The following is a 24,757-nucleotide window of genomic DNA, read 5'->3' as shown; positions in this document are numbered from 1 at the left end:
CATGCAGTATTGTGTAATTAGATAATTGGATTGTATCTACATACCATTACCCAGGACATACGTACTAGGACGCAGTCATTGACATAAAAGTAACGTGTGGACCAGATGTTATTGGACTGGAAGCCAGTAGTCCTCATTTTTTTCAAAAACCCCTAATCACCCCAATTTAAGTAAGTTGTCTAATAAAATGGAAAACCTCACTAGAGATTTTAAAAATGTTTTTTATACAGTGAGTTACTTTGTTTCTTGATGAGAATGTCGCTCTTTGAGCCCTGATAAGGTTCCATCTCCTCCCGTAGACTCCAGGGGGAGGTTGGAAATCGACAAGCCAAGTACTTCATATACTATGATGACCACTTCTCGTGCCAGTTTTGTAGTCTTGAAGGGGGCCTTGCAGTCAGGGGGTAGTATATACTAAACATATACTGAATTTTATCCCTCAAAGCAAAAGTTGGAGGTCACTATATGTTCACATTACGTACAACCTGCCTCATTGTAGCTGAAGGTGTCTATAGAAACCAGAGTTAGGTATTTGAAACTGCTCTTTGAATTGACTGACCTCAAAGAATATTTCCGCTAGTGTTTTAGTCCCGTTTGTATTAGAATGAGCTTCCAAATTTGATCAGAAATTTGCCAATTTTAGGTTATCACAAATAGGAGCCGAGGACCATTGACCTGTCTGATCAAGGAGACTCTCTGTGTCCTCCATTAGTCTTCATGGAGGTGTTGGTAGTAGTTAATGTCTTGGCTCATTTGATTGAGCTGGAAACTACCAGGGTTCTTATATAATGTTCAGGAAACACAATTAGCACCAGGAAGAGAGGGAACGATTGACAAATAGCCGGAGTGCCGAGAAAACGCAATACAAAATCTGCATCACAAGAGGAAATCTGAGACTGCATAAGGGGGAGGAAAATGATAAAAAGTAACAATGTATCAAAGAGAAACTATTCAGTGCTGGAATAGAGGTGACTCTAGGAGAACAGAAACCAGTCTGATGTTATTGCCACCACCAGTGTGGACGGCAGCATTATCCAGCTGGAGATAGTGTCCCACAGCAGTTTGGATCTATTGTTATATTAGCAGGACTGGGGCTGGCTGTGACGCGCAGATCTTACATTTTATTTTATCTTTATTTTTTTCATGTTTTCAAGAACTGCTGAGTTATTGTGTTATTGACTAAAATAAATAAAAAAAATAAAAAATTGCAACACGTTCAATACTTTTAGCTGAATAATGATGTATTAAACAACAGGGGGCACTTACCATTCTGTAAGGAATATAGTATACATTTCAGGTGGCATTCGATGTCTGGCTTTGGACCATAAGGTGACTTCAAATAGCTTTATAATCAACATGTGTCTTCCCATTATAATATACTAACGTTCCTCATATTCTATAAGGAGCAGGTTGGGTTATTGATAAACTAATCAGACAGATCTGTTCAGGAAAGACTGCGTCTGGTACATTGAGACTGCAAATCACAAAATATAGGCCATAATTCATTAGGTCCAATAATGAAAAATAAAATCCTAGTGATCCGTTTACACGGAGTTCTGATCCTTCTATTGAACCATAATTTTGCTTTATACATAATCTCAGGTGAAACAAGACGCCGCGTTGCGCAGCCAGAACGCAGAGCAGGCCCCGCAGAATTCCCGGGGGAGACGCGTGTTTCACATCCACAGTACGGAGACCCTGGTGAACGGGCAGGAGACCACCCGGGACCAGCTGAAGGCGAAGGACCGAGCCATTGAGTTAGAGAGAGACGTAAGTTCTTTTTCCCAAACGTTGTTGGAGATTCTCTTGTGTAACTTCTGCGTTCCATGGTAACTGGCGCTTGTCAGTCTCGGATTGGTTGTGTGACGGTAGTGCGCTCTGCGCCACGGACTGGCTGTTGCCATTTATCCTTGAACCTCTCACCATTGACTTCACAGCTTCACAAGTTAATATCACAGAAGGAAGGTGACTGTGTACGGAGCAATTTAGCTGCACTGTCCGACCACTGAGAGGCTGGATCTCTCAGATTTGACCAGATGCGTTCATGTATACATACATACATACACGCACACATACACGTGCGCATGCATACATGCGCGCACGCATACAGACATACGCATATATGCGCGCACATACATGCAAGCACCTACATGCGCGCACTCGCGCGCACCTACATGCGCGCACTCGCGCGCACCTACATGCGCGCACTCGCGCGCACCTACATGCGCGCACTCGCGCGCACCTACATGCGCGCACTCATGCGCACACTCACGCATGCACATATACACGCATGCATACACACGTATACATGTGTGGCAAATCTGAAATGATGTCCAGGTTTCGTAGTTCCTCACTGACACCTCATCGCTCTACACACACATTGCAATTTGCAGTCCCTTTTGTATTAACCCACTGTCCTAAAACTGATCTGAGCCTAAGTCACCCAGCTGAGGGTCCATCTCGTTCTTCTCCAAATCATTTTCCAATGTACTTTTTGTTCACAAATATTGTGAGATAATCTGTTTTTTAAGCTGTATATTATTGTACCTGTTCTGTACATGAAATGCTCTGAGGCGACCTGGCTGCATTCCATAGTCTCAGATATAATTCCTTTTATTGTTAGTTATTTTAAACCCATGAGAACTGCTCTGGGAGTTGTGCAAAGATCGGTGCAGATAGACCTGACAGCTGTTCTCTGTGTTAAATAAAAAGGAAAAATGCCATAATTACTGTAGAATGATATAGGTGTGAAATGTAATTGCCCTGCCCCCCTCTAAGTGTGTCCATCAATATTATACTATACTGTACTATAATATACCTCATGGCCCAATAGACAGTCTGTAAAAATAAAGTGTATTGTGTTGTTTTTATTCTTAATGTGCATATTGTTCTGAAAGGTTTTTATAGAAACACATTTTTATTATGAGGTTACAAATATGCAGTGATTTTAAAATTTAAATGTTTTCAAGGTTTATAATGGATTTTGAATGCTGAAGTATATCCAATGTTTAAATCTTGTGGAGGATGGAAAATTGTAGTGTCTAATCTTTTCCTATATGTCTGTCTGTTCTACAAAATTCCTAAGTTACACTCTGCACCCTGCCATGTTTCTATGAGTCTATTACATAACCAAGTCACTGACTTGCATCGATATGTGGGCACCTGCCTTGTGGAACGCGAATCCAGCAGACTTTTTTTCCGACCTCTTTACTTATCGCCCAATAAGAGGTGACATTCTGGAATCTCCACTTTTGACGTTCATGGTTGTAATTGTTGGGTTTGATGTATTGGCAGGAACCTATTATCGGGGCACTTGTGCTGATATATGTAATTGGTGCAGGGCGGTAACTAAGGCTGTGCGACAGGGGCGGCTGCCCAGGCCGCAACGCTGAAGGGGGGCGCAATTTAGGAATATTTTAGGTACATTTTGGTTAAAATTGAGGGCTAGAGGGGCGGCATTTGTCTTTCTCGCCCCAGGCGCTAGAATTCTAAGTTACGGCTCTGAATTGGTGTCAGCGGTGTTAGTGGTAGAAGTTAAACCACAAGAAGCTTTTAGGCTTAACCAATTTGTAGGTTTTATTTCAGAAGTTGTTGTAACAGATGATATATACATATATACAGTTCCTCAAAGTTGATACTGACTGTATCAGACAGGCAGTATGATAAGCTTATGCAGTTAATGTACTTAACACTATTATAGCACATTCATATATACAGATGGTAGTAAGCTTATATTGTGGGCAATGTCAGAGAACAGGTCACTTTATATATCTATATATAATTAAGAGAAGTCAGAAAGGATGCAGCTGAAGTTTTGACATATGTACAGTTCAGCTGTCACTGGAAGAACCGCTGAGAGCCGCACTTCCTGTCTGGGTATGCTCAGTAGAGCGATGCGGACGGCTGGAGGCTGCCCCAGTTCCTGTCCTCACTAGATCACAGGACACCACTACCAAGATGGGAGATGGAGCGTAGCGCTCCATATTAATATGATGCAGTATAACCACGTCTGTTCCTGGTAGTTGGACGGTTACGTATAAAAGACAAAGTGTTCAAACAAATGTGTTTTTCTTGGTATGATATAGTTCACTTTCCATAACTTTGTGACTTAGTTGTTACACTATAGAGCATTTTTGTTTTGGCATGATAAGAGACTTTTCCGGTGGTTCCCGGTGGGAGACGGTCTATGAGACAGTCACGGTGGTCGTTCTCTCACTGTGCTCTCTCTTATTAGAATGCAGCATTACAAGCAGAGAAGAAACTGATGAACGACCAGCTACGGCACCTGGAGACACAGAACCTCTCCTTCAACAACCAGATGGGGACGCTGCAGAAACAGATCACTTTCCTCCAGGAACACAACACTGCCCTGCAGACTCAGACTGCAAATCTGCAGGTGAGCGTTATTTCCTGCACGCGTGGATAATGCATTGGTCCAGTCTATTCCCAGTCGGCTTTTATGCCCCTGTCCACGAGAGTTGAAAGTAGATTTTGTTTTTTAAGGGGGAACGATATAAACTCTTATTTGTAAAGTTTGAGTTCATCTGCCCCCAACTAGTAGAACTGTGGTTTGTTGCCTGCAAATTATTCTTTTGACCAGGTTTGCCAAATAGAGCTGGAATGCCTGTTTACGGGACTGTCCTAGGGTGGGTGGAGGTGAAGGTTTGGAGAACAATGCAGCCATACATTTGTTTGACATGTTGCAGGTTGAGAGCTCAGCGGCTGCCTCCCAAAATGCATCCTTAAAGGCGCAGATCTCCCAGCTGCAGAACCAGCTTTCCTGCGTAGAGGGCGAGAAGGAGAAAGCCGGGCGTCAGAGGGAGGAAGTGACGGAAAGCCACCAGTCCCTGCTCCGGGACCATGAACATTTGGTGTCCTTGTATGAACGTCAGTCTGCAGAGTATGAGGGTCTGATCAGCCAGCATAGCACCCTGAAATTCCAGCACAAGGGCCTGGAGCAGACGCACCGGAACCTGGAGGAGAGGTATTGTGTTCTTACTACCTGAAAGCTGCAGAGAGGCAGAGATTTCATTCAGTGTTATGTGAAAAAGCATAAGATAGGCAGTACAACTGTGTAGGTATTTGTTAACTATAACTTTAGGTATTTTATAAGTCTTCTAGTAAGAACTAAAAACTACTTCCAATAGATAGGCTGCATTCTCAGTGATGTCACTTTCTCCTAGTGACTGGATAGGCTGCATTCTCAGTGATGTCACTTTCTCCTAGTGACTGGATAGGCTGCATTCTCAGTGATGTCACTTTCTCCTAGTGACTGGATAGGCTGCATTCTCAGTGATGTCACTGGCTCCTAGTGACTGGATAGGTTGCACTCTCAGTGATGTCACTGGCTCCTAGTGACTGGATAGGCTGCACTCAGTGATGTCACTGGTTACTAGTGAGTGGATATGACACCAGCCAGTTATATTATTACATAAATTATTTGTTTTTTTATTTAAAATTTTGGTCCGTGTCCGTTTATCCCAGATAAAAAAAAGTAGTATGGCAGATTCCAATCAAATGACACAACCGTTGTCCTGTGCACAGTAATGTGATTTGTTAACCCAGTGAAAAGAGTTTTTGTTACTTAAGAAACCTTTTATATATAAATGTTACACTTTTTCCTTGTATCACAGTTTTGAGTTTTTCTAATATTTTTTGATAGTTCTTTCTTCACCAATTGCTGTGATTTGTTGCAGCTACAACAATTTGTTGCGTTACAAGACGGAGCTGGAGGAACGAGACAAGATATTAAGTAACGAACTTGAAGTTCTGCAGCAGGAAAAGAGGAAAAATGTCATTGCCGCGAGTGAAAATGATAAAGTTCGAGGCGAGTTGGAGAGGTGAGTGCCGCCTGCTGCCACAGATGTATACAGTGGTATCACTATTAGCAGACACAGCTTCTCCAACCGCCATAACGTTAGGATCTGCTGCGGAGCCAAACACTGCTATATATACATTATACTCTGTGTATGTAATGTGTGTATGTCCGTTCATGTTGTACCGTGTGTTTGTTTCCCGCAGGCTGAAGTTCCTACACGGCGAGCTAGAAGGAGAGTACAACACTCTACACAAACACACCAAGGAGATGAAGGGCTCACTGAACAACGCCCAGATGGAGCTGAATCGCTGGCAGGCGCGGTTTGACGAGCTGAAGGATCAGCACCAGACAATGGACATCTCTCTGGCCAAGCTGGATAATCACTGTGAGGTAAGACGGGCGGATACATTGGGGGAAATGAGATTAAAACCCCCATTGAACTATATACAGTGATACACTGGGGGGGGGGGGTAGTTTTCACTGGAAATGTTGCTGCTGTTATTGATTATAGGGGGCTTTGCCCCCCTATGTATTACAGTCAGGCATGCAGACGTTAAATTTCCGATACAGCTTGTGGACCTGACACAAGAGCGCCACCTAGTGTTGTCTCCTCTAAATAGATCATATCGTAATAACAATTCTCATCTTCCACCTCTTGTAGGATATTATTTTAGGGCTCATTCACACATATGAGTAACCACATGAAAACTAACGCGCTTTAGATGCATTTTAATGTGTTTTTCTTGCTTTTTTCAGCTGTCACAATATTACCAGTTGACGTGCATTAACACATGAGAAATACAATGTGATACATTTTATCATTTTAAATGAGTGTTAAAACTTTTAGAACGCCATAGTGGGAACAAGCCTATAAGAAACCATTCATCCTATTTATAATGTGGTTTCCAGGTATCGGCTGATAGGTATGAAAGAGCCCTTAGGGGTTGATTATATAATGTACTCCCTACTGTAAATTATAGAAGGCTGTAGGGTAACGGATATAAGAGGTGACTTTTAACATTCATTATCATTAGTCCTTTGAATCCATGAAATATACACGTTAGTCCAGCTCACTGTAATGGATAATGTCTGCATGTAGGTTCGGTGGGTATAATGTTGATATTTTTCGGAATGGCGTCTCGTGAGATCTATAGGACGTGTCGTCCTTGTTTTCTGCAGCTTCTGACGCGGCTGAAGAGTAACCTGGAGGAAGAGAATCATCATCTGCTCAGCCAGATACAGATGTTGAGTCAGCAGAACCAGATGTTGCTGGAGCAGAGCATGGAGAGTAAAGAGCATTATCACGAGGAGCAGAAACAGTACATGTAGGTGGACGGCAGCACCGGCGTCTGCGCTATGTTATTAGTATGGCGCACTGCGCACAATGACGGGGGGCTTCGGTCACAGTGATGGCAGCTTCACAGCATCCTATCGATCAAGGTTGTGATTAAATCCCGATTCCAGAGTTTGCCAGTTCTCGGTTTACATCATGAATACATCTCATCCTAGGTGCTTACTCCTAACTTATGGGCCTGATCGAAGATTGTCCCCAACTCAGAAGTGGAAGCTGGCTTCCTAGTGGAAGGCATAGCTCCTGGGGAATGGAAGCCCCCAAAAATAGTCCTTCAGGTGACAGGGAGGATCATAGCGGTATTCTAGCGGTTGTTAAAGGGACCTCAGGGCAGGTGGCTTCTGATTGGACAAGAATCATGGCTGTCCAATCAGGTGCCACTTGCACCGAAAGGACTCTGACTTTCCAATTACAGAGAAAAAGAGGTGGGAGCTTGTCTGGAGCAGAGGTCTCCGTGGGTGAAGGTCTTTCAAATGCAATAAGCAAAATGTTACTTCTCCAAACCGTCCAGAGCTGAGTCCTCCAGAGACATGGTGATTCCAGGATTCATCCAATCAGGGGAGATGTATTGGCAATGACCCGTTTGCAGCAGTTTAGAAACTTTATGGAGGCAGTAAAGGATAATACGGTGCACTTATAATTGGAACGACAAAACTGTTTTAGGGGTTTTGTTTCTTTATAATAATTAAGACAGTGTTTCATTGTTTCACCTCACAGAGATAAATTAAACGATTTAAGAAGACAAAAGGAGAAACTAGAGGAGAAGATAATGGACCAATATAAATTTTATGACCCCGCTCCAAAAAAGTAAGTTCTCTCTTTGTATTATATGTGCTGCTCTTTCTGAGTTTCTCTATAATTGGAGTTCGTGCAAAACTGTTTTTGTGTCTGCAGAAAGAATCACTGGTCGGGGGCTCGAGCTCTCGCTAAGCTCATCAAACCGAGGAAAGAGAGCTCCAGAGAGAGACCCAAATCATTTGGGGACGTTTCTCACCAAACCACGGACCCCTTTGACTCCACAGCGTCTCCCTCCTGCTCCCGGCCCCTCAAAGTGCAGGCGGAAAGTGCGGATAACTGTTCTGTAGGGTCGGATGAGAAGGACACGTCTAAGGTGTTCACCAGTAAAGGTAAATTAACTTATTACATCTTCTCCAAACAGCACTACCCGTTATGACCGATCTGTGCGGCGTATTCAATACATGTGCGCTAATCCACAGCAGCCAATCGGATCCTAGCTGTCATTGTTGTAGCACAGATTACAACTGAAACAAAGTTCTGGTTGTTGGGTTACAATATATTTTTGTATATTGCACGGATTAAATACGCCTTAATGTATTAATGATCTTAGGCACGTTCTACTGATCCGATCCCACCTGGATCTGTTCATCACGATGTCTCCTCTGTAGGGTACTGGATTAGTGTACTTGTTTATACCAGCTATATGACTATATAATCCTAGTAACTGTCACTTCTCTCTTATTCCGCCCGGGTGACCTGTCTGTCTAGCAGCCACTCGCAAAAAGTTTCCGTTTTTGAAAAGCAAGAGCCAGGAGAAGAAGCCGCCGTCACAGAACCAGCGCCGTTTCTCCGAGCGCCTGCGATTCTGGTCCTCCATCGACATCTCGTCTACTCACAAAGGCTCTGTCTCTCTTCCGGAGATCAGGGACGTCTGACGCTCTCTGCTCTCTCTGTACTGTCTCTCTTCTGGAGCGCACATCCCTTCATTATAAATATATACCTCAAGGACCAAAAAAATGACCCACGTACACAATCTGTATTGTCTGTAAGTTGCATACTGATCAGGAAGCAAACACTGAAAGGAGTGAAGATAATTAGACCCCTAACACTGACCCTTGGAACAGTCGCATCCACAAAGCCTCTGTCCGGGCTGAGTAAGTTCCAGCACAAATGTTTGTGCCCGTGGTAAATTACGCTGCTGTGTTGCTGTCCGTTACTGCCGATGGCTGATATAAAAGGGGAAGTATTTAAAATCTGCAACAAAAAGGCTGTTCCTGTAGGTTAAACTGAAAGTGATATATTTCTCAAATTTAAAAGTCCGCATTGGTAAAGAGTAGGGCCAAATGTAACCCTTATCCTAACTCACCTTTACTACAGCTTCTCCATCTTCCGTGGGCCGGGAGTGAGCAGTCTTCTCTCTCTGGTTGTAGAGACGATGCAGTTAAGTTAATGGTTAGATACACTCTATTTGAAAGTGTATCTAACAAACGAATAGACATAGGATAAGAGCTTTAATTGCAATATTTTATTATAGAGGCCTGATACAGGAATAATAGAAAATGACCCAGAAAGGCTGCATCCCTTAATTTTAATTGACAAGAACAGTTAAATGACGTGTATTTAAAATCAAACTAAAGTCCCAAAAGTATTCTGATATAATGTAGATTATTGCACAGTCTCGCCTTTCCCATAGAACACCCTCATACAAGAACCTTTTTAAAGTACCTTTAAAATTTTCATGCTCCAAGTTTCGGAAGGTACACACAGCGGAAAAATGTGCCGCTGGTGTAGGGGTAATTGTCCTCTGTGACAGGGATTATAGAACACCATGGGGTAAACGTTTCAATCTGACGATATTCAGCGACTTTGCAGGGCATATTTAAAACAGCAGTGTCTTTAAGGGCAAGTTTTTAATTAGCCCTGCTAAGTCGCCAAATATCGATAACCTGTAAAAAAACGCAGATACATTTACCCCCAGGAAATAGATCCTGACATGTTTGTAGCCTCTGGCAGTGTGAACAGGACACAGATCGGTGATACCAAAGACTGATACATTGTATCAGTGCTTTCATCTGTGTTCCGTCTGAATGAGCCTGTAATGTCAGAATTGCAGAAAATCATTTATAATAGGCATATATAATGCACATTCCATGCCAAGATAACAAGGGCTAATGTTTACTAAGAAGAGGCCGAGCCTGCCCCTATCACAGACATTTGGCCGGAAGAGACGCTGTTCAATTACTTAGATATATCGGACATTGGATTCCTTCCTTAAGGATAGCCCATAAAGACCCCAACATCTTGACATGGGCAGAGTAGATGGGTTAATTGCCCATTACAGTACACCTGACATCGGCACACAATAAAGACAGTTATTTTGTATAATGAAGCAATAATTTAAAATCCAGCCTCACGCCTCAGTTGTGACACTTGTTCCTTGTGAATATTGGTTTGGTTCACAAAGTGGTTCTTTAATTGCCATTAATATCCTAGGTTTCTTGGTGCAGTGTTTTTAAAATCTGTTGTTTTTATTTTTGGGAGTTAGTTTCCCCAGAAAAATAAAAATACTTCCTCTTTAAAGTCATGCCACGGTTTTCCTTCGTGTTTGGCCAGACACCGCTAAATTCTCCCGTTCCCAATGCATTGTCAGAAGTTGCTCCTCATGTCTCTGCTTCCCCTTCTAACCTGCTCTGCGCGTTCTGTGTACTAATACTGTGTTCACTGTCAGTCTGTGAAACGCGTCTCGTTTGCACATTGCGTCCTGTTTAGCGATTCGTCTCTGCTCTGATTCCCATGATTGTATTGCGCACGTATCCTTCAGATCTCGGAGGAAATCCTGGTATCCCGACATGTTCTGAAAGAGACAAGAAATAATCATCTTCATCTCAAAAATATAAAATTGTTGTTAGTGGGAAACTTCCACCAATTATCTGGGAACTTTCAGCCAACTCTTAGAAGGGGTTTTACAAGTTTTGATGATTAAATTGCTGCCGGTTTGCTGATAAGATCAGGGTAAGGCTGAACTGGATTGATTATACTTGTTGTTTGAGATAAGAATCTTTTGGTGTTACCTTGAAGGATTAGTTCTTCTTGAGTGTTCACAAAATGTTTATGAAGATGATGATGAACACTTTGTATTTGTGAGAGAATAGATTGTGTTATGTGCTGACTTTATCTAAGCGGAAGAAGTTTGGAAGTTTGTTTAAATGGTTTCTCTCCTCACTGCACGTGGGCAGCACGTCATAAATTGTATGGGCATCTTACTGTGTACAGCAAGGTTCAATAATTATTCTTATTCTCCAATCCGTGTATAGAGGAGCGGGAGGTGTAGTGTAGCTCAGTGTGCCCAGCGCAGGATTTCTCAAACTTTAGAGCAGGAATAAAGAACTACCTTGGGGCTGTGAATTGCCCATTTTTAGCTGGAGATTGGGCCATTTACATGTTTTTAAGATCAATAAAAAGGACCTATTCAATCGTACTTGGGGCATTGTAGACCTCGATGATAGGATCTTCGGGAAAAGATGGTTTCGACAATGCCCAGAATTCTAGAATGTTGCATGAAAACTTGTTGTTTTTTCCCTACAAAGCATCTCCATATGTATATGAAGCATCAGGATCTGTAATAATGTTATGTGGATGTACTGTTTGTACCAAAACAGAGAGGTTTTATATATATATATATATATATATTTGTGGGACTACAAATCCCAGCACGCTGGTATTCACACAACAGCAGGCGAGCCACAGGGTGTCTGTTGGAGGAGAGAAATACAGACAATCTGTGTGTCAGGGCCCCATAATCTGTATTTGGGCCCCCAGGTTGTAAGATATACATTCTGTCGGAAACATCCTCTTTTTGGGGAGATTTTTGGGATACTTGAGGACCTCAGAAAATGTCAGCGTGACATTTTGGGTCCCAGCCTTGAAAACTTTGAGCATCACTGATCTATTGTTCACCCATAAGTGAGCGTTCTGCGTTATTCTTGTGGCGCATGGTGCAAGCTGCAGGGCTTTATGTCGGGGGTCGCGTGATCTGTGACCAGCTGGTCCGCGCAACTTGGATGCTCCATGTCTGTCCGCATGCTTACGAGCCTGTGTCCTGTCCTATTGTCTGCCTGGTGTGAAGTGGGTTATGTGCTGCTTGAGGTTCATGTCGGTTTTATGGATAACCTTGCACAGCAGACCTGGCCACAGTGGATTGTGGGAATGGTTAGTAAGGACGTCGGTTGTCCATCTCTCCACGTCTCCCGGTTCACTGACGGCTCTGCACCTAACACTGCGCTGTTTCCGGAGTGGGGCAGATTCTCCAGCTCTGCTCAGTGACTTCTGTCCCTTGTCTCTCCCAGTTCTGGTGGATGTCGGCCACAAGCAGCACAGGATGTCCTATCACGGAGGAAGCAGTGAGGAGATGGAAGGGTCAGAACGTAACTCTCGCTCACGGAGGATAGATCCCGGATCCAGAACTTATTCCACATCCGCCATCCACCTGACCTCAGCGCCAAGCCTGAGATCTCAGCAGCCAAACAGACCCAAAGGTGAGATAAATAATCCTCAATCTGCAGCTCATTATTGTCTCTGTATCGTCACCTGACTTCTGGGAACTTCGACCCGCTCTGGGAAGAGACGTGCGCTGGGGCTTTCCTGGAGGAGCAAACGCTTCTGGGGGTTGAGCTGCTTCTTGTAGGTAGATAAACCAGTGAGAATTGTGGTTTATTCAATGAAAATGGAGTAAAAGATTCTTTAGTTGAACATCAAACCCTATGGGGAAAAATATTGCTAATGACATTGTAATGAAATTAGGTAATATAGGTGTGATTAGTGCCATAGAATAGCTATACAGGTTAAATGAGTTTATGTACTTGAAAACGGCTAATAAAAAATTATATTTCTCTTTCCTACCATTGGGTGTAGTAGGTGGGACTAGGAGTTTGTGCTCGAGGATGGATTTAGGGTCATGAGATTGGAGGTCACATTACGATGTATAAGGCAGCTGGGGAGAAGGGTTATAGAATCTGGGTAAGGAGACATCATGACAGATTTCGGATAAGGACCTGTGTACTGAAGCTGTACAGATGTGTTTGATGTTTAGTTGTGTGGATGAAAAGCAGGGAGATTTGAAGCGTCGGTAAACAGTGAGGGGAGGGGGTAATGTAATGGGTGTTCAGTGAAAATATTGTAGTGGGTGCACTGTTTAGTGTCTTTGGGGTTTAGTAGTATGAATAAGGAGTGGGGAATATTTGGGCTTCAGTACAATGTTTAGGTGTGATACTGTAGACAGAAGGGGGATACATTGTGTAATGTGTGAGGTTTAGGAGTGTGTAAGGTGAGCACCCTTGTCTGATCCCACTATTGGCCACTATAGACGTGAGCAGTGCTTAGTGTGGCAGCCGCGAGGGGAGGGACACAAGAGGGCGGGTATAGTGGGTAGGTTTATTGGACGGAGGAGACAGGAGTTCAGGTGAGTAGAGTGTAACTTAGAGAGCAGACAATTGGCTAATTGCATATCTCCCAGAAGTCCTTGCTTTGTCAGGACTGTTTTGAACCACAAAAGGAGCCTGGTCTATCGGGAATTGGTTACAGGAATATGGGTGGAGCTTGTTTGTCCTGATTTTTTGCTTTTATAGTGTAGGGAGATGTGTAATTATCTTTTACACTCTTTTTCTACTCCAGTTTCCTCATTTTTATAGACCAACACTTATTATTTGATATAACTGGAGAACCCCTTTAAATCTGCCCTCTGGTATTTGTGCCATCTGCTCAAACTCGCCACCTTTCTGGCAATGTCTGTGACAAATCTATGCCGTCTGTCACCACGTCCGATCTATTGAGCACGTAATGTCCGTGAGCAAATAATAAACTATCAATGGTGGTTTTTTTTTGTTTTTTAAAGGGTAAAGTTTGGGGGCTTAGTTTAAATACATTTATGTTAACTATATGTGATATTCTGAATCTGTCATTTATGTGTTTTCGTGGTGTTTAGGTTACAATTCTGACGATAATCTCTTTGAGCCGTTACAAGATAATAAACCCAGCCCTGGAGGACTCCGCGGTAATAAATGTTTTGGGACATTGTTTGATTTTGTGCATCTTGTGAAAAACCGGCTGGGCTCGTTCTTGCACAGCACATTTCTGTATATTCTTCTTTGTTTCTATATCTGGGGCTGCATACAATGGCAGGTTATCATCTGATATCATTTCTGGTCTAAGTTAGTCAACATCTCCACCTGTGTGGACCAGAAAGGATTATTGAAATAGTGCAAAGATATGAACGTGTCTGGAAGAAAGGTTAGTTGGTGAATGATCCCGTGGGATTGTTCTAGGGGAACCTTGTCCAACCAGAATGAATGGGGCCCTCTCTGGTGCTGTCTATCAGCCAGGAAGAATTATCCCAGTAATCTTCTGCAAACTGCAACTGTTGCAAGAAAATATTGAGGCTTACGGTGTCCGTTAACACCGGAGTATTGATGGCGAACTAATTGGCTGCAAATTACAGTGATTATGAGGCCCGTAGAACCCTGGGGATCAGAGGTATTTATCAGATGTTAATCAATACAGATCCTACATCTGGTCATACGATGACTGTTTCTTACAGTGGATCCTCACTGGATCCTGACATCTGGTGCTCGGACATGCGTATAGGCACCATCATTTTGGCTCAGATCTGATTTCCCAAACCTCTGTCTACTGTCTGCCTTTTTTCTAAAATGTCATCAATTGAAATATCCTTCATTTCAGGTCCTCGGCCAAATAGTCTGGAGAGCAGCAGAAGTGTGTCGAACGGCAGCTCGCCCCTAACCCTGAAAGGTAAGAGATCAGAATCTCACATACAACACGTGAGCCCGGGGACACCCATCGAGTATGGTGGTGGGAATATCTAATAGAGAGAGAACATGCGAAGACCGGTCATGTCATGCAAATAATCATTGTTTGCTGCACGTGGTGCTTTTGAAATTATTGTAGAATAGTGATCAGAGGTGTTGGTAGCGCAGGTACAAGTGACCATAGACTTGGCTGCAATTAGATCATTGAACTCTCGGTTGGAGGCGGAAATCGGATGGCAGAAAGTGGAGAAGGAACTGAGAGGAGAGAAAGTGACTCAGCTGGTTGTACTCAAGGGGCTCAAGTTTGGAGGCCATTGGAGGAGAGAAGTAGGGCGGTAGTCGGAGAGAGAGGCTGGGTCAGGAGATGGGTTTATCTTTTAGTTATAATAAATTGTAAACACAATCCTGTTGCTAAATATTAAAATGGAATAACAGATAAATATTTTCTACCAATGGTGCATGAAAAATAATCTATTACTGGATATTATATTGTTTCTAATAGTTTTATTATAATCTTAGTGTTGCTACTGCTAATGACACTGTATGCAAATTAGAATGAGGAAATCGATTCAGCAAATATATAGTAAAATAAGAAATATGACTTTTCTATGTTTGTAACGTGGGCAAATACTATGAAAATGTGATAATTGCAGTTCAGTTTTACTTTGAACAGACACTTAAATATAAACTGTGTCTATTTCATATGTTAAATACACCATTATGTTGTCTAAGGGGTAAGAGGCCAATTTATAATAAATAGTGAAATTGTGAATGAACACAGACTGTTTTGTGCTCCTCTAGGATCCTCGAGTTTTCCCCCAGTCAGAACAGAGAGCATCAGCAACGAGGATTTGGTTCCCACCAGAGACAGTTTTACAGGTCGGACCGGCTCCACCGTGCTGGTTTCTGGCGGTAAAACGGAGCCGGCCTCTAATAGAAACAGTCTGATCTCTTGCAACAACCCAGAAAAGAGACCACCGAGTCGAGCTCAGACGAGGGTGCGTTCAGGGTCTCCGGGCAGCGAGATGGTGACCTTGGAAGAGTTTCTGGATGAAAGTAATCAGCTGTCTCCCCCCACCGTAAGTATTCGAGCTGGAGGAGACCTGTCCGAATGACTCTTTTGGTTTCTAAATTTTGTGTTTTCAATCAACTTCTTTTGTTAAATTAGCACATTTATTGTTCTCGCCAGGGCCAGTGCTCCCGTCCTCTCTGATAAAAACAGTCTTCTAGATCTCGCCACAAATATACAATTTTTATTCTGAACCTCTTAGATGCAAAACACAATTAACTGTTTTGCTGCCAGAACTGTTGACTCTACATCAATACCTGCCCCACTCCCTCTGCATTATAAACAGTGTCCTGTGCCCACTGCTAAGGACGTCAGCCTGCTGGACACTCGATTTCCAAACATTGGGGAAGAAGTGTAGAGATTTTTTAGCACGTAGGAAACATCGGTGATGTGATTGCATCCAGGTAATCTCTCTCACATTGCCCATCCTTACATACTTTAAATTAAGCTAGGATGTCTAAAAAAAAAAAAAAAAAAAGAATAAAACAATATATTTAATCAATCACTTATGAATTTATATTTTACTATGACCCAAATTACAGAACAAATCACCTGGCTGGATAATTGTGCATGATAGAACAACATACCTTGCACATCCTTTCTATTATGAAACCCAAAATTGAACATTAATATATGTGAAAGCTGTAGAATTGTGAGATAATTAATATACATGAAACAATATTCAGCTGCTAAATTGCTATCTTGCACAGTTACCTCTCTACATATTGTGCAGTTGGTCGTAGCTTACAGAAGTGTCTCACTCCGATAGTTACACCAGGCCTGTACCCCCTGTGGCTCTCCTGGTGTTGTGAAACTACAAGCCCCAACATGCTTTGCAAGCCGATGGAAGTCAGACTATGCTGGGACTTGTAGTTTCACAACCAACACCGGGAGATCCACAGGTTATCCAGGCCTGAGCTAGGAGAAGAGGGTTACAGTGATTATCTTGCAGTCTCATAGGTAACAAGGAATAGAGATGCTGTCACTTTGCTTTTTAAATTTTTTAACCCATGCTATAGACTGGAGACTGTGTAATGTGGTTTTCTGATAGAGGAGAGAAGGAAATAGTCCACTTCATCTTTAAACAATGTTGTAGTGGAAATTAGGCATACGGTGTTGAACAATGAATGTTATCCCAAGTTTGATATGCGAGAATGAGACGTTTAGGTTTAACTTTGCTTTTCTTCCTGAGGATAATCAGCTTTGGTCTTACCCCCATCTCTCCTCTCCAGCGACGGCACAGTTTAATTGACAGCCAGCTCATCAGTCTACAAGAGTTTCTGTTAGAGACCAGCTCCCTCCACCCTTCCTGTCATTCTCCCTTACCCACCCTCCACCACAAGGATCTCTCAGAGCCGTCGTCGGGAACCTCTTCACCATCGCTTGAGATCTGTGCATTGAGCCAGCGAGCAGACTGGGATAACAGGAGAGCGAACTCGCTGTATACATTCGGGGTATTCAACTACAACTTGCCGCCCCCCATCCTCTAACATCCACATTCTCACCCCACCAGCATGTCTAACACGATATAACCTTGTGTGCACGTTTCACTGCCCCCTCCTGGCGAGGCAAAACTAACCTGGTCACCATTTCAGTTCTGTCACTCACCTGTGGGGGTCTGCACTGCGGGAGAATGTGACGTTAGCCGGGTAACAATATAATCTTCTCACTGCGCTGAGCTGAGTTATCTGCCTGAGTTAGGTTTGCAAATTCCTTACATATTTTTGTACAAAAGATATGTAGTGATTGTAAATCAAGGATGATATTTCTGTTGCAAAAAGAGAACACATGAGCTTAAATTGTGCAACAACATATTTCCCCTTCTCCCAGATTTCACAAGCAAAAAAAATGACACATTCGAGATGACATCATTCTTTACATTCAATAACATATAATGTTTGTTTTTTTATTTAAAAGTTTCAAACTGAGGTTTAAAGTTCCACCGACTTTATTTTGTGGTCTGAAATTATATCAATATAATTCAGTCCACTCACTGCTGAGATAAGTGCTTTAATGAGGTCATAGGCTCCTTATTAGTGGATTATCTGCATCATTATCATCAACATTTATTTATATAGCGCCAGCAAATTCCGTAGCGCGTACAGCCCCTAGGATGGCTGCCTCCAATTCACTTCAGTGATGTCGCCGTTACAGAAAAATAATATAAACGTTTAAGCCCTTTAAATATTTTGAGAAGAATAAAATAGCGGACAAGTAATTCTCTGTCATTTCAGGTCATTCTTTATAGTACTATTGAAGTGACAGTTGGATGAATTGCTTATAGGAAGCCACTAGAGGGCAGTCTGCTAATTGCGTTACCGCCTCTTGTAATTAGCGTCAGCGAGAATCTTGTTTCATGCTGAGCACGGTTGCTGTTTCCTTCATTATATATTTACATTTGAAAACTACCCTAGTGAAATCTGAAAATAACATTAATTACGACCTGTGAATGATGCATCAGTTACTTAATCCAACAGTGGACACCTACCAAGTAAAGACTGCTGCCGATTTTACTCTTCACTTATTTAAATGAAAGATCGTGCTTTTGAAAATATGGAAACTCATTTTATTATTATAATTAAGTTTAAGCACGATAAGCTCCATACCTTGCAAGAGCTATAATAGAAGATAGATGTTCATTGTACATGGGATGTATTTGCAGAGGGACAGTGTAAACCTGTGAACAATATTTACAATATTTTGTCTGGCTCCCTAACAGCGCTGAGGTGTCGTCTGTTACAAAGTGTCAACGCTCCAGGAACAATATGTGTAAACGTGGCGTCTGGAACTATTCATTAATGTTGTGTAATTTATCTCTCTCTCTCTGTTTTGTAGGAAGCATCAAGCAGCCGGGATGACATGTTAGGCGATTATTTTAAGAAGGCCGGTGACCCTCCTGACTTTGGAAGCCCATCGGTTCAGCCCAGTTACAGAGACTCTCTAGGCATGCCAACAAACTACGTGAGTCCATCGGTCAAATTATCAGGAGATGTGACAGATGGCAAGACGGGTAGACCAGGCCAGTGCGTGAAGCCGAGCCTGCGACCGCTGGATCCCGCTGCAAGTCCAGCCGGTTCACTCAGACGACCGCAAGCGCAACACTCTATCCCAACGTCAAAGCAAACTCCTGAGCCCCAACATCCCGGCTCGATGTGCAGCAGGGGAAACTCCGTGAGCAGGTCTTTCAGCTTGGTCACGGCAGACCTCCTCAAGGCCAATGGTCCAGACCTGAACAGGATGGAGAAACCAGAAATAGAGACTCCTGGGGGGAAGGATCTTAGCAGCCATATGCTTAGAACATCTACACCAGCCGGCTCTCCGAGGGATAGACCACAGTCTGCACGGATGTCCAACCCGCCAAGAGCCGATGACTTGCGCTGCCAATCTTTAGATACACGACGATTGTCTTTGGCCGTCCCCAAAGATGATCGGACGCTACAAACGGCCCTCTCGTCTAGCAGCCTTCAACAGCCATATATATCTGCCGGTAGAGGCAAACCCAGACCCATCTCTCGCTTTGGGGAAGTGGCCATGGTTTCACCAGTCAGACCGATATCCAGCATCCCGGAGGTCGAAGGTCAGACGGCTACTGTAACATCTAAGCTGCCAAACGCTTCTTCTGATTGCCACCATACGCCGACAACTGAAGAAGACCCCAGCAAAGGAACTTCTCCCAAAAGTACTCCTGCCTCCCCGGACCCCAATGCAGACCCTCATTCTGTTTGGTACGAGTATGGTTGTGTGTGATCATCAGAATAAACCAAGGATAAACTTGTTGTGTGATGTTAAGAAATATCTCTTATCACAGATATTATATTGTACACACTTTATTGAAATGGAATTATCAGCACAAAATGTTTGTAACACTGGATGTTTCCCTTCGTTGGATACAGATTTCATAACATGATTCTTACTGTAACCTTGCTGCAGATAACTTTCCAAAAAAACAGTGCACCCAAGGACTAGGTGGCTAACAGATCGGGATCACACACAACCAGCCCGATTGCTGCGCGGGGTTTATGAACTGCCGTTTGTCGCTAATTCGCACATTTGTTTAACCATCTGTCCAGGAACGGAGTAACTGGAACGTCTTGGGTCTCCTCAAATTTGAACGTGTAACGTGATGAGTTTTCTATGTAGTTTATCCAAACCGCTACATCATCAGATTGCGCAGTGTATCGCTATCATTGCTACTGAGAAGCGTAGAATTTCCTGTGTAGATTTTGCCGCCCGACCAGGGATATAAGAGTGGAATCGTCTTCAAAACGCACAAACACAATGCGCTGAATGCCAAAAATTTATTTCGTACAGGAAACCTGTGCATGCTGTAGATCCAGGTGCTTAAAATGTTGGTACACTCTCTGCAGGGAGATTCATCTGTTAAATTATTCACAAATCTGTGAGCATTGTAATTAATGAAATGTAGAAACGTCTTTTGCAGCTGAAATCGCTCGTTATGTACTGTGTATATGAGCATTGGATTCTTCTGATCATCGGGTATCCTTACTTTTCTTGGAATTAATTGTTTTCAAATTAGTGAGTGCAAACTCACGTCAGTGGTCCCGAGTGCACACTCACGTCCGTGGTCCCATGTGTACTCTACTCCTCTATACTTCCCCTATACTTATCATTTCTTTACCCTTCTTACTCTGGAAAGCTTCGTGGAAATATTGAACATGCAAATTAATCACATATGCAGATTAACATTAAACCTACAGATTAACGTTACACATAGATTATTATAAAAAGATGAATATTGTTTAATTTATTGAATTGCTTCACTACTGAATATTTGCAATTTATAGCACCTGTGAGAACAGGATATATTCTGTTAAGTATATTTGTGATGGATTTGTGGACAATGGAAACGTTGTCGCAAGATTTTGTGATTTAGTTTAGGAAGATCTCAACGATCGGTCACTTTAAAGGTTATTTGTTGCGTTATGATACATAATAGGACTGTTTAAACATCCCTATTGTAGGACCACACACAGGGTGTAACTTGTATGGTGCCTACAAGAGATCTATAGAGAGATGTTTAATGTCTGGTACCTATAGAGCCAGAATATGCTGCTGAGGGGGTCAGAGATGGGTTGTTCTGAGAGAATATGATCAATTCCTGTTTCTTCTACATCTACTGATGGGAGTTTGTCACTTTTATACATTTGATAAGTTAAATGTTACCGGTGAGACCTGTAAATGACCTGAGAGCGGACTTGTGCATGTACACTAATTCAGCGTCTGCGACGAGGCGTCTCCTGTGTGAGGATTGCGTTGTATGGATTATTGCGATGCAGTTGGTCAGTGTCAGATTTGCAGGAGGTTTAAATATAACATAGCAGAGAATTTGTATCCGTAAGGGGGAAACTTGATATTCCCAAAGTACAATATTTTTGTGGCAAGATGTTACACCTCCGTAGAAGCCAGTAGCCTTTTTAAAGTTAAAACGCTGCTTTCTTAGGATGTAAAATACTCCTTGTTGACAACACCAGGATGTATGTATGTGGACACAAGCCCACTCACTGGTGGCGAGGTGAGACCCCCATCCCATAGGATGCACCATGCTAGCTGGTGGCCATCAGTTATTCTCAAAGTCACACTCAATAGATGGACAGACAAATGTGACTTATATGTCTGTGGAACTCTTTTCTTTGTACCTTGTTTTATGAAATGAACGTTTGCAGCTTGAGAGAAGCTGTTCGTGTTGTCCTTCTCCTGAGTGGAGCCAACGACAAAAAAACGGAAACCTATTTAACGCCCATGTTGCCAGCACAGCGGCGGCGGCTGTTTTGCAAATGCAGAATGCAGCAGTCACTCGGTGGACCATACTGGCTGCTGGTGAATCCACAGGCTCAGCCGATGTGTAGGAAACATGGGCACTGAGTCCGACTACTAATAATTAGTCCGTCCCCCCCCTGCCAGTTGGGGCTTGCAAACTATTACACTGCGAGCCAGCGCGGGCAGGATGATTAAACACTGAATAGTCTTATGCAACTGGATATGTACATAGGATGTAAATGATTGTATTGTACAGCATCGCTTTGTAAATAATGGTTGTGATTAAATTAATTTCCGGACAATACCTGCTCACTGACCCGGTCCAGGACTCTGTGGGCTCAGCTAGAGCCAAAACGACGTCACACAGGTGCTAAAACCCCACGGCTCAGAGTATCGGCCACATTGTAGCCACTCGTGTGACACTTTGTAATCTCATCTATGTGGTCTCTGTGCCGGTCATCAATGCGCCACATGCAGTGGTTATACCAGATATCCGCTGTCTGCCAACTGATTATTATATGTGGCCTCTTCTCCAGGGTTCTGTCAGGTCTACATACTGTAATCCTGTGCGATAGATAGATCTAGTCAGCATTGTACTTTATGGAAAATGCGTGAAATAAATGCGTGCTTTCTTGTATCCGTCTCTTCTTCATTGTAATTGTTACTCGTCAAGAGTGAGGTGAATTATAAAAGACGTGTGAATATAGTGATATTAAAGCCGATGTCCACTCAACTTTTATTTAAATTCATATCCTGTTAATAAAAGATGCTTTGGAAAAAGTTATTTATTTTTTCTGATGATCTTTGGTTGAACAGCAACATTTTTTATTTCTATTTTTTCAAAATATTTTTATTATAGTATTATATTGTATAAAAAGGAAAACCATACATAACAATACAGTGTGTGAATACTGAATACATGTTATAATAGAATTTAACTGTTGAAAGTCAAATTGAACATAACAGAATTTATTAACGGGTTATTATTTTGGATTTCAAGAGATTAATATTTACAAATCTTATATTCATTATCTCTCTATAGAACTTAACTATTATATTAATAGATGATAATGAAACTATGCAGCTCGATATAATTTGCAGCTCTCTCCAGCAATCTGTAAAAACATAAAATTAATATAGTGCGTCTTACACTATAAGGGGTATTCAATTGACGGCGGGATCGCCGAAAATCCCACGCTCGAAAGATATTACCGTTGATACGGTAATCCTGCGCGTAAATACCGTTAATATGGTAATTTACAAGCTGGATTTCAGCTCGCAGCTCAGGGAGCTGCGAGCTGAAATCCAGCGAGATATTACCGTATTAACGGTAATATTTTTCGAGCACTGGGTTTTCGGCGATCCCGCCGTCAATTGAATACCCCCCTATGACTACTTAAGAGAAAATAAAATACACACGTTTGCTAATTTGTGTGGGTACGGCACAAACAAAGTACCGATATTAGTGTTAGAATGTGACCAGCTCAAAAAGTGGCAAAATAGGCTCAGCAACGAAGGGGTTAAGGTTTCATCTTCATTGGAAAGAATCGTGGAATCTGTCTCCTAAACTGCAAAAGTGCCAGAATCCTGCTGTGTTCAGTCTTCAGAATATTCCTCTCGGGAGGAAGGTGATGTGGCTGAGGATCCCGACCTTGAGGCTTTCCGGGCTTTGACGAGGATTCTGATAGGAAGCAGGGAGTTAGAGGAGTGCAAGCTGATCGGTTAGCACTAAATATTCAGGACAGCGAGAAGTCTGATATCGCTGGCAATTCACTGTTTAAGAGGAAGAAGTAACAGATTGTTTCCTTCCTGTCGGCTGAAAGATCTGTTATGTGAAGTATGAACCAAACCTGAACGAAGGTTCCAGGCTCCACAGGTGCAAACCCTTTAAACCTAGTAGAGAAATGGGAATGATCGTTTTTTGCGGAGGTCAAACAGGCATGAGCAGCCGAGCGACCAGCTTCCATGCCCTCAGACAAACGGTAAGGGCAGGTTGACCACATGGAATCTTTCCTGGCTGGGGCCTCTTTGCTTCTCTTCTGGGACCAGTGGTTTGATTCCTTCTCAGATGGGTAAGAGGAGATGTAAGTCTGAGATACAGAGATCTTCAGAAGTCCCCAACTATACAGTTTTTCACCAGCGGCATTCCTGGAGACAAAACAAAACGTTTTGCCTTTCGGAAGCCAATCAGTCCACTCTCTTCAGGGGTGGAAGTGAAGAAAGGGATTGGATTTCTGCTCCAATCTCTTCTTGGTCCAGAAACGAGACAGAACTTTTGGCCCATTTTTAACCTAAACACACAGCTTTAGGTGTATAGGTTAAAGATGGAGTCTTTGAGGTCTGTCATAAACTGCATGGAAGTTCATTGTATTCATGAACATCAAGGTGCTTGTATGTTCTGATCTGAGGACGGCACCAGTACCATTCAGACCCATCATTTTCGATACCGGACAACAGAGGATGATCTTGCTGGAGGACAAGATTCTTTCATTATTGTGGCTATTATGGGCTCTGTTATTTCACTTTTGCATTTACGGTCTTAGGGAAGATGGTCTCAACCTTCAGTCTAATTTGCAGTTCCGCTCAAGGGTGTTCCAGATCTAACAATGTATCGAAATTGAACAAGTCACATCATCGGACCAGCTAGTAAAGACTGTCTCCAAAGGTGTAGCATTTGCTTCTCTGGTGTTTGAAGGTCGAAAAACCCCAACAAGAGTCATCACTTCACTATGTGGGGTTTGACAGTTGTGACAACGGATGTCGGCCTTTGTGGCTGGGCTGCCGTTACTCTTCCAGTGTTGTTTTTAGTGTCTTTGGACTACAGATGTGTCAAAGGTCCTGTAAACTTGCTGGAACAGAGTTTGCTAAATGGTGTAGACAGAGGACTCTTCTCTTTTACAAGGAAACAACATAAGTATGCCACAATGGTGACATACCTCAGCTGTCTGTGAGACTTCAAGAGCTCCCTTGCCATGAAAAAAACACAGCAAGATTGTGCAATGAGTATAGCAAAATGTCCCAGCTATCACAGCGGTATTCATACCAGGGATGGAAAACTGGGAAGCAGATTTTGTCAGCAAACATATTCTACACCCCAGGAAATAGTCCCTTCATCCGCACGTCTTTCAACAGATTGCGAAAAAATGGGGTCAGCGTAGGGGATGACATTATGGCATCTCAGT

At 42.7% G+C, this 24,757-nt stretch overlaps 1 protein-coding gene across 6 annotated transcripts in view; it reads left to right on the top strand.

Moving 5' to 3' along the window:
• Positions 1-22,212, top strand: part of CCDC88C (coiled-coil domain containing 88C) — a 79,661-nt gene extending 57,449 nt beyond the window's left edge. For 2 of the 6 annotated variants that reach the window (XM_075192599.1, XM_075192598.1), the window contains exons 18-31: positions 1,603-1,770; positions 4,235-4,396; positions 4,707-4,984; positions 5,697-5,840; positions 6,022-6,208; positions 6,998-7,143; positions 7,887-7,976; positions 8,064-8,296; positions 12,254-12,442; positions 13,888-13,956; positions 14,643-14,711; positions 15,530-15,807; positions 17,030-17,251; positions 18,633-22,212. In XM_075192599.1, coding sequence (XP_075048700.1) covers positions 1,603-1,770; positions 4,235-4,396; positions 4,707-4,984; positions 5,697-5,840; positions 6,022-6,208; positions 6,998-7,143; positions 7,887-7,976; positions 8,064-8,296; positions 12,254-12,442; positions 13,888-13,956; positions 14,643-14,711; positions 15,530-15,807; positions 17,030-17,251; positions 18,633-19,544 — 3,147 coding nt within the window. In that variant the 3' untranslated portion in view covers positions 19,545-22,212. Of the gene's footprint in view, positions 1-1,602; positions 1,771-4,234; positions 4,397-4,706; positions 4,985-5,696; positions 5,841-6,021; positions 6,209-6,997; positions 7,144-7,886; positions 7,977-8,063; positions 8,297-8,675; positions 9,060-12,253; positions 12,443-13,887; positions 13,957-14,642; positions 14,712-15,529; positions 15,808-17,029; positions 17,252-18,632 lie in introns of those variants that run through there. The other 4 variants (XM_075192600.1, XM_075192601.1, XM_075192603.1 and 1 more) reach the window with 4 other exon arrangements.
• The last annotated feature ends 2,545 nt before the right edge of the window (positions 22,213-24,757 follow it).

This window comes from Mixophyes fleayi, chromosome 12 (assembly GCF_038048845.1).
Source record: "Mixophyes fleayi isolate aMixFle1 chromosome 12, aMixFle1.hap1, whole genome shotgun sequence".
Classification (NCBI taxonomy): Eukaryota; Metazoa; Chordata; class Amphibia; order Anura; family Limnodynastidae; genus Mixophyes; species Mixophyes fleayi.
The sequence above is the reverse complement of the archived record's forward strand: the minus strand, read 5'-3'. Positions and strand labels throughout refer to the sequence as shown.